Source organism: Paralichthys olivaceus, chromosome 14, assembly GCF_024713975.1.
Source record: "Paralichthys olivaceus isolate ysfri-2021 chromosome 14, ASM2471397v2, whole genome shotgun sequence".
In the NCBI taxonomy this organism is placed as follows: Eukaryota; Metazoa; Chordata; class Actinopteri; order Pleuronectiformes; family Paralichthyidae; genus Paralichthys; species Paralichthys olivaceus.
The window spans coordinates 24055001-24067500 of NC_091106.1; the positions used below are offsets into that span (position 1 = coordinate 24055001).

General features: G+C 45.8%; 1 protein-coding gene across 1 annotated transcript in view; it reads right to left on the reverse strand.

Moving 5' to 3' along the window:
* Positions 1-1837: 1837 nt before the first annotated feature.
* slc30a6 (solute carrier family 30 member 6) overlaps positions 1838-12500 on the reverse strand; it is a 33981-nt gene continuing 23318 nt past the window's right edge. The window contains exons 10-15 of the mRNA XM_069538815.1: positions 10179-10227; positions 7161-7280; positions 6389-6491; positions 6256-6303; positions 6098-6166; positions 1838-3440 (exon numbers count right to left, since the gene is read on the reverse strand). Coding sequence (XP_069394916.1) covers positions 2820-3440; positions 6098-6166; positions 6256-6303; positions 6389-6491; positions 7161-7280; positions 10179-10227 — 1010 coding nt within the window. The 3' untranslated portion in view covers positions 1838-2819. The remainder of the gene's footprint in view (positions 3441-6097; positions 6167-6255; positions 6304-6388; positions 6492-7160; positions 7281-10178; positions 10228-12500) is intronic.

Sequence of the window (12500 nt, forward strand, 5' to 3'; positions counted from 1 at the left end):
GAAATGAAATTCTTCAGATGAGGCACTTAAACAGGTTTCAGATAGTGAGTGTGTGTGTGTGTGTGTGTGTGTGTTTAACAGGAGCGACAGCATTTAGGACTTATAACTGTTAAAATTCAAGGAGTCAATCAACCACACGAGCGAAACTAAAAACATGCACCGGACGCTGATCATCAGAATTTATCTTCATGTGGAGAAAGTTAAAAGTTTGTGATTGGACGGAGGAGTTTTCAAACAGCTGAAGAGTTTTACAGAGATTTAGACGTGGAGATACCAGGATGTTGGTTATATATATATATATGTGTGTGTTTGTGTCTCCAGAGACGTTCAGTTCGTCCTCAGTTGCTGCGTCTTCGTCTCATTGTGGATCAGATCTTGTGAACATCGTCCTCGTTAAATCCTGGGAGTCTGAGTCTCTCTCACAGTAAAATGGGTCTTTTTCCCCTCGATGGATTCTTTGAGTAAATCCGGTGATCGATGAGTACTGGTCTGGAAAAAGGGGAACTTGGGCCTATTAGTGTTTTTGGGAGACCAGGCGGGTTCTTCAGTAACAGGGTCAGGAGTCCGTTGGCCTCCTAACACGTTGCAGCTCTGCCGGCCTCAAAGCTGTCTCCTCACCTCAGCCTCACACAGCGGCCCGCAGCGCCGCTCATTCATTTGAATATTTTCCGGGCTGAGGAGGATGCGAGGGCGGTAAACTGCGGCCAGAACGACGACGTGATCGCAGGGGACAAAATAATGACCAGACGCCGGAAAGATGCTTAAGTGTGTCAGACGTTATTATGCAAGCGAGGCAGCATGTGGCGGCAACACAACACGTGGGACGTTCGTTGGGTTTGTTCGCCAGAGAACATCCGGAGACGAGATCCGACGCTTCCGCTAAACTGTGTTTTCTGTCCATTCACAGATTTTAAAGTGTTTCAGCCCAGCGACTTCTTTAAACCTCAGAGTTTAGGTTCAATAAACCACGACCACGAAGCTCCGAACAAAACATTTGGTTTTTAAAAATACTCAGAGGTGTGAAGTACATTTCCTCAAGTACTGCACTAAAGTACGATTTAAAGATACTTGTGTAGTTCAATGTTTCGTTACTTTGTAGACTGAGATGATTAATACTAAATATAATCAAATACAGCCTGTGTTTATTGAATATATATAAAATACTACAGTGTAGAAGTAGTGACAGATTCAGCGTCTGTGCGTTCGTGTTTGTTTCAGTGGGAACTCGTATCCCAGGCTCCTGCAGGAGTTTTTCACAGGAAACAGATTTTATTCTCTCAGCAGCCGTGTGGATGTACTCACGTCAGAGGGACACGGTGAGGAGACCAGGTTTCCCATGATGCCTCGGGAGCGAAGGAAGCTTCGTCGCACTCTAACGAGGATCTAAAGTGAAGAAGAAGAAATGAGCGGGTGCAGAGAGGGAAGTGAAACACTGAAAACACTTTCTTTTTTTTTTTCCATCTTGACCCTCGATTGAAACAGAAGTTTGGATCTGACCAATAAAACCACTCAGCAGCTCAGGTCTGATTCTGTTCCTCCGAGGAAACATCTCCTGAAAAGAATGACAAGACTGAAAACATTGAAAACAGGAACAATCAAAGTTTGTGGCCACAGACTGTAAATGAAGACGGACAACGTGATATCTGCTTGACCTCGCTCCGCTCCACCATCACTACTGCACCGCCATCTTTACTTACAGTCATGAGGTTTTCCCACACTGAAAATGAAAATGTCACTTCAACACCAGGAAACAAAATCAGAAATGTTTCAGCGCACATTTGCTCCTTTCATTTAAATCAAACTTCACACGTTGAAGAAACAGACGACGAGAAAAATCTGGAGAACATCTTTCAGGAACCGTTTTTTTAATAAGCACGTCGCAGTCGTTCCTTTTAAACCAACATACACGGAATGTGACTCATCGAGGCCGAGCGTCCCCGATCCCACAGTTTACAAAGTCAACACAGGGTCTGAGAGAAGAGACGAAGGTTTCATTGGGTTCTGTTGTGTGGCTCTAATGTGAATCTGTGGTCTTTGATGAGAAACGACACCAGAACCTCGAGAGGATGGAATCTGAGTCCAGTGACACTGAACTCAGATTCAAATATAAATAAAAACATCACGTAGCCACGAAGTCTATTATTCAACTGAGAGAGAGAAAACTGTTCTCTGACCAGATTATCAAATGTGATGCGAAGTAAAATCTTGAATATGTAAGAGCTGCTTGTGTTTCAAAGATAAATGTTGATTAGATTTAAGTTTTACTACGATTAAAGTCAAATGGTGAATTTTCAAACTTTAGGAACAAAGAGAGGAAATGGAGCTGAAGTAGAAAGAGTCTTTGAAACAGTGAATCATCGATGTCAACCCAGAAACTTTCCATCTCATATTTGATTTGGTTTAAGATCTTTAACTGAAGAATTCACTGCTCTAAGTTCAAGTCACTTCTTTTTCCTCCTCGTCCCTTGTGACCTTTGACCTCCTGCCACCATTACAGGAGTTAAAACCTGCTTCACTTTGGTCTCCACATTTTAAAAGTCCAGCTGCGTCTTCTTCACACAATAAAAGTTGGAATATGCGCGAGCACGTTTCTTTCTTCTCGTCTAAACATCCGGCCACAGTCGACCCGTTGGTCCCAGAACATAAAAACTCTCAGAACATGAGAATAACGTTTGTGTCTGAAGTTTTCAAGTTGTCGTCACGTGAGGAGGAAACTGCAGCGTCTGTGCAGCAGGAGATCAATCTCATCAGAGTCTCAAATATCTGAACTGCAGCTGCGGAGAAACCAGGTGAGGAATCCAGCAGCTTGTTCAGCTCCATCAGGGTCGGTACTGTCTGTACTGTGAAGCCAGAGGGTTGCTGGTTCCACTCTGGAACGGGGCCGCGGACCCTCCGAAGGCAGTCCTGTAACTCTGGGAGGACGGCACTCCGCTGCCACCCACACCCAGTCCAAACCCAGCCCCCGGACCCTGCGCGCCAAGTCCCCGCCCGCCGCCAGGCAGCGCCAGGCCTTGATTCAGCATCCCTGTGTAGGGAGAGGCACCGTAGGCGAGTCCCAGGCCTCCGTAGGGCCTGTGGGTGTGGTGCCCCGGGGTGGGCAGAACCACCGGCTGCACGTGCCTCCCCGGAGTGTTGAAGGAGAACTCCGGAGGAGGGCTGCTGGGCTTGGAGGGCGTGGACGTCATCTGGTCCAGCTCGCCTCCCGAGGACAACAGCAGAGGAGGCAGCGAGGAGAGGGAGGTGTAATCTTCACTGGCGCCCAGAGGAGGAACAGAGGAGGGGGAGGAGGAGAGCGCCCCGGTGAGGAGAGGTCGGGTCCAGTCATCTTTAAAGATCTGGACGGTCAGCGTGGAGACGAGCGGCAGCAGCCGGTTGGTGACGTGAGCCAGAACCAGCTGCTCGTTGGCGTCGCGGCGGATACGAACGTGTGCAGAGCCGGCCTGAAACAGAACAACACAGAAGACGTTTCACTTACTCATCGTTACAGTAAATTAAATGAAATAAAACCCGAGAGTGAGCGACGGGCTTTAACATGTTTTCAAAAACTTAAACTGTCTAGAATCAAGTTTAGATTTTGTTTCGTTGGGACTGCGGCAGCAGATTAATCCACATTTGGTGCTCTAGTGAGCATGTGGGGCAGCAGGACGCAGAACAGGAGTCAAAATTAGTCTTGCGTATCCAGAACCTCGGTGGTGAGAGGTCTGGCTGCCCCCATTGTCACTCTGCGCCCGGACTTGTTTGTGTTTCTTTAAACTAATCACTAATCTTCGTGGGCGGCTCACCGCACAGTGAGCTGAACATTAAAATGGCCGATTCCCCACAAATAAAAAACAATGAGTGGTTTGTCTTCGTTAACGCTTCGGAGGTTTGTTGTTGTTTCACTGCAGCAAAGAAGATTTTCAAAAACAGGAAGCTGACGAGGCCGGCGGCAGGACTCAGACCCGCAGCCTTCGTCCCCTGAGTCACACGTCACAGATTTCATGGATAACAGAGATCTGAGGCTCACACTGACGCTGTCTGAAATACAATCAGGAAACACGTGTTCTCGGTGTCTCAGAGTGAATTCTGTTTCCGTTTGTTCTTCCTCCTATTTTTCATCAGCGTCTCGGTGAAGACTTCAAATTACATAAACATCAAAGTGACTGAATCACATCCGACCTCAGCGTCAGACCTTTAACTTCTGAAATAATGTTACACACACACCATCGCTCTGTCCTGCTTTCCTAATTTTACTGCCCTCATGGGAATATTCAGTCCGCAAAAGGACAAAATGTGCATACGCACACACACACTCACGCACACACACTCACACACACACACACACTCACACACACAGAGGGAGTCCCCCCCAGGGGTAGAAGTGCAGTCAGGGGGTCAAATCAGTTTGGACAGCTGCTCTGTTAGCAGTGGGCCAACAACCAACAGTTGTGTAACTGCAGAAACATCAACGACAGCAACAACAGGAGCAGCATCGATAACATAAATACAAACAACGATAACTGCAGCGGCACCACACGCTGCTCCACCTACAGGCAGCGAGAGGTAGCACGGCTACATGAAGAGTCAGGGATTTGAAAAGACAACATAAATATACGTATATACAAAACACACACACACACACACACACACACCCGTCACCGCTGCACTCTCACATGAATTCAGTTTTTTTACTTCGTATCAACATTTCCGTTATAAACACAGTTCAGGTTCTTCCGGCCCGTGGGTTGGACGAGGTCATTTACACCGTGTGTTTAGCCTGAACGTCCTCGACTGGAAGTACAGATGTGAACGTGCCCCTGGGTGAGACCCCCCCCCCCCCCCATCATAGTGGAACTGAGGATGTTTTCTCACCTGAAAGTTTCATTCAAGCCTCATGTGTTTGTTCCATGGTTTCATTTGATCTGGTTAAATGTGCTCAGGCTCTAAATCCCTCTTTCACTTCTCTCTCTGTAAAACACGGACTGTAGATTCTCTGATGTTCGATCAAATGTAAGAATCATCCTCTGAGTTATTAATTCCCTCATAGTTTAAATTCAGAATTAAAACACAAACATTTACATCGGGAATGAAGCTTCGAGCTCAAGATCTGGCTCCTGATAAATGTTATAATGGCGACGGTTGATAGTTTGAGTTTGTTTCTGCAGCGAGACAGACAGATGTTAGTGAGTGTGTGTGTGTGTGTGTGTGTGTGTGTGTGTGTGTGTGTGTGTGTGTGTGTGTGTGTGTGTTTCCCAGGGCCTCAGCCGTCCTGAGCCAGCTGGGCTTGTTCTCCGTCGACACAACAACGTGCAACACAGACGACAGCAGCGACAACAACAGTGTTCCCTCCCAAAAAAAAAAAAAGAGGGGGGGGGGGGGGTGATATCTCCGCTTGAATGACTTGTTCCTTCTTTTCGTCTCAGTGAGCAAATCCCTGCAAATCATCGCTCTGAGGGGGGGGGGGGGTCAAACAAACACAGACACACACAAAAACAAACAAACTAACAAGAGGGGGGGGAGGGGAGGGGGGGGGGGGGATAATGACTGGAGAGGTGTTAAGATGAAGAGAGAGAGAGACAGGGAGAGAGAGAGGGGGAGACAGGGAGAGAGAGAGGGGGAGAGAGACAGGGAGAGAGAGAGGGGGAGAGAGAGACAGAGAGACAGAGAGAGGGACAGAGAGAGAGGGAGAGAGAGAGACAGAGAGAGGGACAGAGAGAGAGGGAGAGAGACAGAGAGAGGGAGAGAGAGAGAGAGAGGGAGTGAGAGATCAACAGGGAGATGGAGGATTTATTTAAAATCCAGCAGGTGAACATTAACGGTTCTAACAAACAGGCTCCGCCTCCTCTTGGGAAGAAAAACTTCAGTTAAATCAAAGCAGATTTAATAAACGAGTTTATCTCGTGTATTTTAAGACAAGATGAAGAACAACGATCACAAAGAACCAGCTGGTTCATAACGGTGGAAACACACAAACTAAGATCCTGAATCCAGATGTTTCTGAATGAGCTGCTGTTCTGTCCATCATCAGTGACTGAGTTCGAAACACAAACACTGCCTCTTGAGGCTGAAACCATTTTTCTAGTTTTCAGACTTTTCTAATTCTGGTGGTTCAACGTACCAGAGACCCGAAGCCGACGGTCCAGAAGTGTTCGTTGCGAACCTCCAGCACTCCGTCCAGAGTGGACACCTGATTGGACAAAATAACAATCAGCCAATCAGAGCCCGTCCTAAACTTGCTCACTTCCAATAGGACGTAGAATCTGAAGCCTGACTCACTTCTCTCAGCAGTTTGTCCAGTTGACCAATGATGTGCGAAGGCGTCGTCTGTGGAAAACACAAGTTTGATCATTTAATGATGTTCCTGAGTTTAGTTTATTGTCAACATCAGTGAGAGACGTGTGGGTTTCACCTGCAGCAGCACTTTGCCGCTGTAGACGCTCATGGGATACATGGTGCCAAAGGTCATGAGAGCGATGGCGACCGCAGACGCCGTGTCCATTCCGTTATAGTTACTGAAAACACACAGAGAATATGGAGGACGTCAAGCATTTAAACGATAACAGAAAACAGTTCTGAAAAAGACTCGGCTACGTTTCCATCCAACAAGAAGCAGTGACTGAATATTAATGAATGAAAATTTTAAAAACTGCTTTGATAATAATCGCTGCTGCTCCAGATTTAGTTTTGACTCAAGAGACAAAGAGCAGACGGGCGGGACGGTTCTCTAAACGTGGAACACTGAAAATCTTTTGGCTTGATTTGTGGTCTTTAACGTTCACGAGGGACTTCTCGTCTTTTAAAACCTTTATTTCAGTTTTATCTTTGACAAAACATCTGTATCTCGCTGCTGCACTTTTGAAATGTGAATGTGAGGAACCAGTTCTAGATTACGCACCAGAATCGTGTCAGATGAAATTGTAGTTCTTAGTAAATTGTTCCTGTTATGAATCTGTCTCGAGAGACATTCTGTCATTTTCCAGCAATTAAATAAAGTTCAATCTGTGACAGGACGACTCCTCGTCACTGGAGGATTCAAGGCCCCGTTATGAGACACGTCGAGTCGGTCCAGATAAAGATGAGAACGGTTTGAAGCAGCGAGCGAGTTTCCAGCTGTGAGGGAAATGTGACATCACATACATTTGGGATTTACCAGCAGAGACAGAGGGAAAAGGAATCCTCACTTGATTTCTATGAGCATGTAGGTGATGCAGAGGGACAGAGCTCCGGCCATGTTGATGAGGACGAACGGGTTCATACGAGGCAGCAGAACGCTGCTGAGACCTGGAACGATGCCACACAAACTGTACACACACACACACACACACACACACAACAAACAGGATTAGTGCACGTGATCATATCCTGACTTTTTCTTGAATTCAACTCTGAATGTTAAAGCTTCAGAAAAAGGAAACAACTTCATTGAACAGCATCAAAGATCTCATCGAAGAGACAACCGTACTTATATGTTCACTGATTTTCAGTTTTTTAAACTAAATCATCTCACACTGATAAAGAAATGAGCAGAAACTAAACGTATTAATCATGAAGTTTTTACTATTATTATTCATATTCTCAGCTCCAACCAAGTGGAGCTGTAAGAAGTTTTCTTTTAACTTTTCAGTGAGAAGTTCTGGAGCCTCTGTGGCGTTTGTCTGCTTCTGTTTTTAATCTTTGCGTCAGTGAAGCCAAAGAGTTTCGATCATGTTCCTCCCACCTGGAGTGAAACTACCTCAGGAGCTTCTGTGCAGGACGTCTCCTGCTCTAAGCTGCAGACCGCCTCAGCAACGAATCCGCGTGTTTATGTTTGTCTTTGGGATTAGGCCTTTAACCCGATCACACCATCATAATGGACTTTAGGAGAACGCCAAGTGGAGTTGATGGGATCATTCTTGTTTTGTTTCCAAGGTCGACGTCAGGTTGAAGCTCTGGAGAAGCTCCGCTACGTCTCCTCTTCTTCTTCTACAGTGAGAAAAGGACGCTCGTCTCTCACGGGAAAATAGAAGTAAATGTTGTAGAAGCTGCACTAGAGAATTTCTGTGTCTGCTTTTAAACTGTTAATTCCTGCTCAGATAGAGAACAGGTGAAGATTCCTGCTCTCTGATGATCTGTAGAAGACTCTGGATCATTTCTTCTCCCCCCCCCCCCCCTTCATCTGCAGGTCTTATTATAAAACCCCACACAGAGGCTGCTCCATGAGCCCCAACTCCGCTCTCAAACATCAAAAGTCAGAGTTGAGCACAAACACGAAGAAGAGCCTCGGTGCCGCCGGGTGTCCGTCATTAGATTACGTTAAAAAAATAATAGTGAAACACGTCAACACGTAATTAATGTCGCACACAGATTCACCAAGATCCGGGCTTTACTTCATGACGACTGTGGATGTGTGTAATCACATTTTTATTATGAGTCACTATGTATTTTAGCATCTTCACAGTTACACAACGGAACAAGTGGAATGAATCTAATTATAAGAGACGCATAAATAAAAGTATTAATTTTTACTTAGTTAAATCTAAAACTGTATAAATCAGAAAGAACAAAAGAAGGGACAGAAGACAGAAGACAGAGATCCCATAATCCCCATCGATGCATTGATATAATTTGACATGTGACCTTGTGTGTGTGTGTGTGTGTGTTAATCCAGACAGAGAGTGAGGGATTAGAGCAGAGAGGAAAACAATCACTTGATACTCAGTCTGTTGGCTCCACACTGGACTGGAAAATAAAAACTGTTGAACTGAACTGAACTTTGTCTTTATAGCGTTTTATTTTATTTTTCTGAATGAAATGAGGTGAGTTGGCAGATTTAAGGTTCTTGAAAATGTTTCACATCTCATCAATAGATTTCAATAGTTCACCTGAAAATGAAAATCCATCTCTAGAAATGTTTTGTGTCTCTGACGAGGAACACACACACACACACACACACACAGCTCTGGCTGGTGAGGTCGACACAGCATCATGCTTTATATAACCCAGACCCAGCTGAGGTTAAGTGCGGACAGGCCGTTACAACACAGACAGTAACACACAGTCAAGGAAACACAAGGGAATGCGCACGCAGACACACACATGCACGCACGGACGCAGACACACACACACACACACACTGAGTTAGCAGCTCAGTTGTGCAGGTTACTCGGGTAGACAGCCTGGAGAGTTGTGCAGCAGAACTGAGCTGTAATTGGCTGAGAGTGCAGAAATGAACAGGACGTCCCAGCCTAGTTTCCACTCTCTGACTCTGTGTGTGTGTGCGTGCGCGTGTGCGTGTGTATAACGATATGTCTACGTTTTCATTGCTACTCACTTCCAGACTGACTCACCTTCACTGCGTGTGTGAGAACGCTGCATACATCATCCATTTGAGCTGTGTTAATACACAGTGGGATGTAATATTCATGACAAGAGTGGAGACACTGAGCCTCAGTCACACACAGGTTTAATGTTTATTAAACTAAACTCACATGAAACCTGATCTGAACTTTCTAGATCTAGATTCTAGATCTAGATTCTAGATCTAGATCTGAACTTTCTAGATCCAGATTCTAGATCTAGATTCTAGATCTAGATTCTAGAAAAGAACAACGACGAATCACGCTGGTTTTTATGATATCGTCTGTTCCACTTTCAACCACTTTCCCCCCGTTTCACAACGTCCAGGAATGAACCCGACCTGCTGACCTAAAAAGTGAGCACCTGAGAGGGGACTGGGCTGAGATCAGGGCTGGAGGTACAGTGACCTTTGACCTACAGGGGGGTGGGGGGGGGGAGTGTGTGTCTCACTGTTTTCTAGGAAACAATAAGAAAACTGATCTTACAGATGTTTCTGAGAAGCTCAATCAACGATCAATCTGTTTCCCTGCAGCCGCAATCAGACCTCACCCGACCCCGTGACCCCCCCCACAAGCTCCAACGGTAACCTTTGACCTCAGAGGACGGCCATATGTGCCTGTGCCACAGACACCTGGACACAGACTGACAGTGTAAGCAGACACACACAGGACGGACAATTTTAGCAAAGTCAGGAATGTGTGTGTTCCTGTATGTGTGTGTACGTGTGTGTGTGTGTACGTGTGTGTGTGTGTGTGTGTCTGCCGGTGTGTGTGTGTGTTGACTCAGTGTAAGTGGATCCTTCCTATTCCGACCTGACATCAGCTGATGGAGAGAGAGAAAAAGGACTGAATCTGTATTTTTACCTTCGACTCAGATCGGCCACATGTTCCTGAAGCCAACTGCTGCTAGCCGCTAGAGAGAGAGAGAGAGAGAGAGAGAGAGAGAGAGAGAGAGAGAGAGAGAGAGAGAGAGACTGTTAATGTTCAACATATCTCACTTTTCAACACAAAACAACAGGAGACACAATAATCTAACAGATCTTCTCTGTGGTGTTTGGACTGAAGGCGTCTTCTCCAGGAGGTTTCAGATTATTCCACCCAGCACGTCTTCCAGTTTGCTGCAGTGCTCAGACACAACATTACATAACTTTACCTCCATTTCTCTTATGAACACAAGCAGCCCCCACACTTATCACGCAATGAATTCATATTTAGTCTGACGCTGCAGCTACTAAGGTAAAGTGTGACGACACAGACACAATAAATAAAGATGGATATCTCATCTCCACACACACACACACACACACACACACACACACACACACACAGCTGCCTGCAGAGACATCTCGTGTTAATGTATTTTTCAGTGTTTCTTATTAAATATCAAAGTAAGAGCCCTGCAGACGTTGAGCCAACACTGTGTGTTCTTGTCACATATCTGGTGTAACACCGGATGCTGGCACGACTTTATCAACCGGCGGGAACATTTCCACGTTTTAGAGGAAGGATAGGGACGGACAGTGTAGAACAGTGCGAGTGTGCAGAGGATGGAGAGTAACTGCACCATCGTCCATTACAACTAACTCCTGTTTACTGTGTTTCAACTGCACGAGTCTCAAACAGCTACGAATCTATAGACGGTGAGATTTATTGTGTCCTGACAACATGTTGTGAGTGTCTCTGCTGGTCCATGTGCACGGAGGAACCATGCGTCTGACTGCGTTACGTCTGGTTTCATAAATCGTGCATCTTTGATTCACACGTCACAGAATCACTCTGAAGATCTGTCATGATGAATTTTGAACAGTGAGAATTTGTGTGACTCCAGCAGCAAATGTTCAAAATACTGAAGTGACATCAACAATCAATCAATTTAAAAGCAAAACAAAATCCTGCGACAAAGTCCGACATCTACAAATAACGACACCCGACAATCCACAACCCTGACGTACATTTTCATTAAAAAAATTACTTTGAAAGGTTTGAACAGGAAATGTTTTTCTTTGATAACAGATTAAACGTTTCAGCGACTGATAAAAAAGAATCAACCAGATGTTTGAGCTCCAGTAAAGTTTACGTTCTAATGATCAAACTGATGGACAGTGAACTTGTTCTCAGATGAGGAACACACAACTGACTCTGGATTCAGACTGAGACGAGAAAACATCGTTCTGCTTCAGCGCTGCGTTAAATATTAAGTCACACAGCTGTTTTCATTTCACAGCTGATTCCATCAACTCTGTTCGCTACACATCAACACAGACTGCAGCTTTAAGTTAGAGGGTAACGAAGAGAGAGAGAGAGTGTAAGGGAGGGAGACAGGGAGGGAGACAGGGAGGGAGACAGGGAGGGACGCAGCGGATCGCCCACTTGTGTTCAAAAAAAGATAAGCGCTCTCGCTCCACCGCGCCGTCCCACCTTTAATGTTTGACGACACAGCAAAGCCTGAAGGCTCAGTGTCGGGTCAAAGGCCCTTCACATCCCATCCTGCTCAGACCTGAGCGTGTGTGTGTCTGTGTGTGTGTGTGTGTGTCTGTGTGTGTGTGTTTGTTTGTTTTTGCTAGCAGGGTGAGTCAGTCTAAACAAACATTTTAATGGAGTGACTTATTCATGATCCATGTGTGCGAGGAGGACGTACAATGTTTGTGCGCATACACGTGTGAGTGAATGTGTGTGGTGTGTGTGTGTGTGTGTGTGTGTGTGTGTGTGGAGTGTGTGTTGGCATGTCTGTCTGCCCGCCTGGCCCCCTGGCACACTACATTACCACTGTCTGGAACATTGTTGCGTAATGCACTTTTAGTCTCGCTCCGTCAGAGAGAGAGAGTGAGAGTGTGTGTGTGTGTGTGTGTGTGTGTGTGTGTGTGTGTGTGTGTAATGAGTGAGAGATATAGTGTGTGTTTTACAAAGTTAAGTGCCTGTGTGTGTGTGTGTGTGTGTGTGTGTGGTTTCACCCCCCTCCCATCCCAAAATGTCAGATGTTAAGTGATGTTGAGACTGCTCTGAACGCAAGAGCAGACAGCTGACACACAACACACACTCTCACACAACACACACAACACACACACTCTCACACAACACACACACACACACACACACACACACACTGACCTCATTCATCAGTACACTGTTCGTACAAATAGAGTCAGCCTGAGAGGAGAGGAAGAGAGGAGGAAGAGAGAGGAGGAG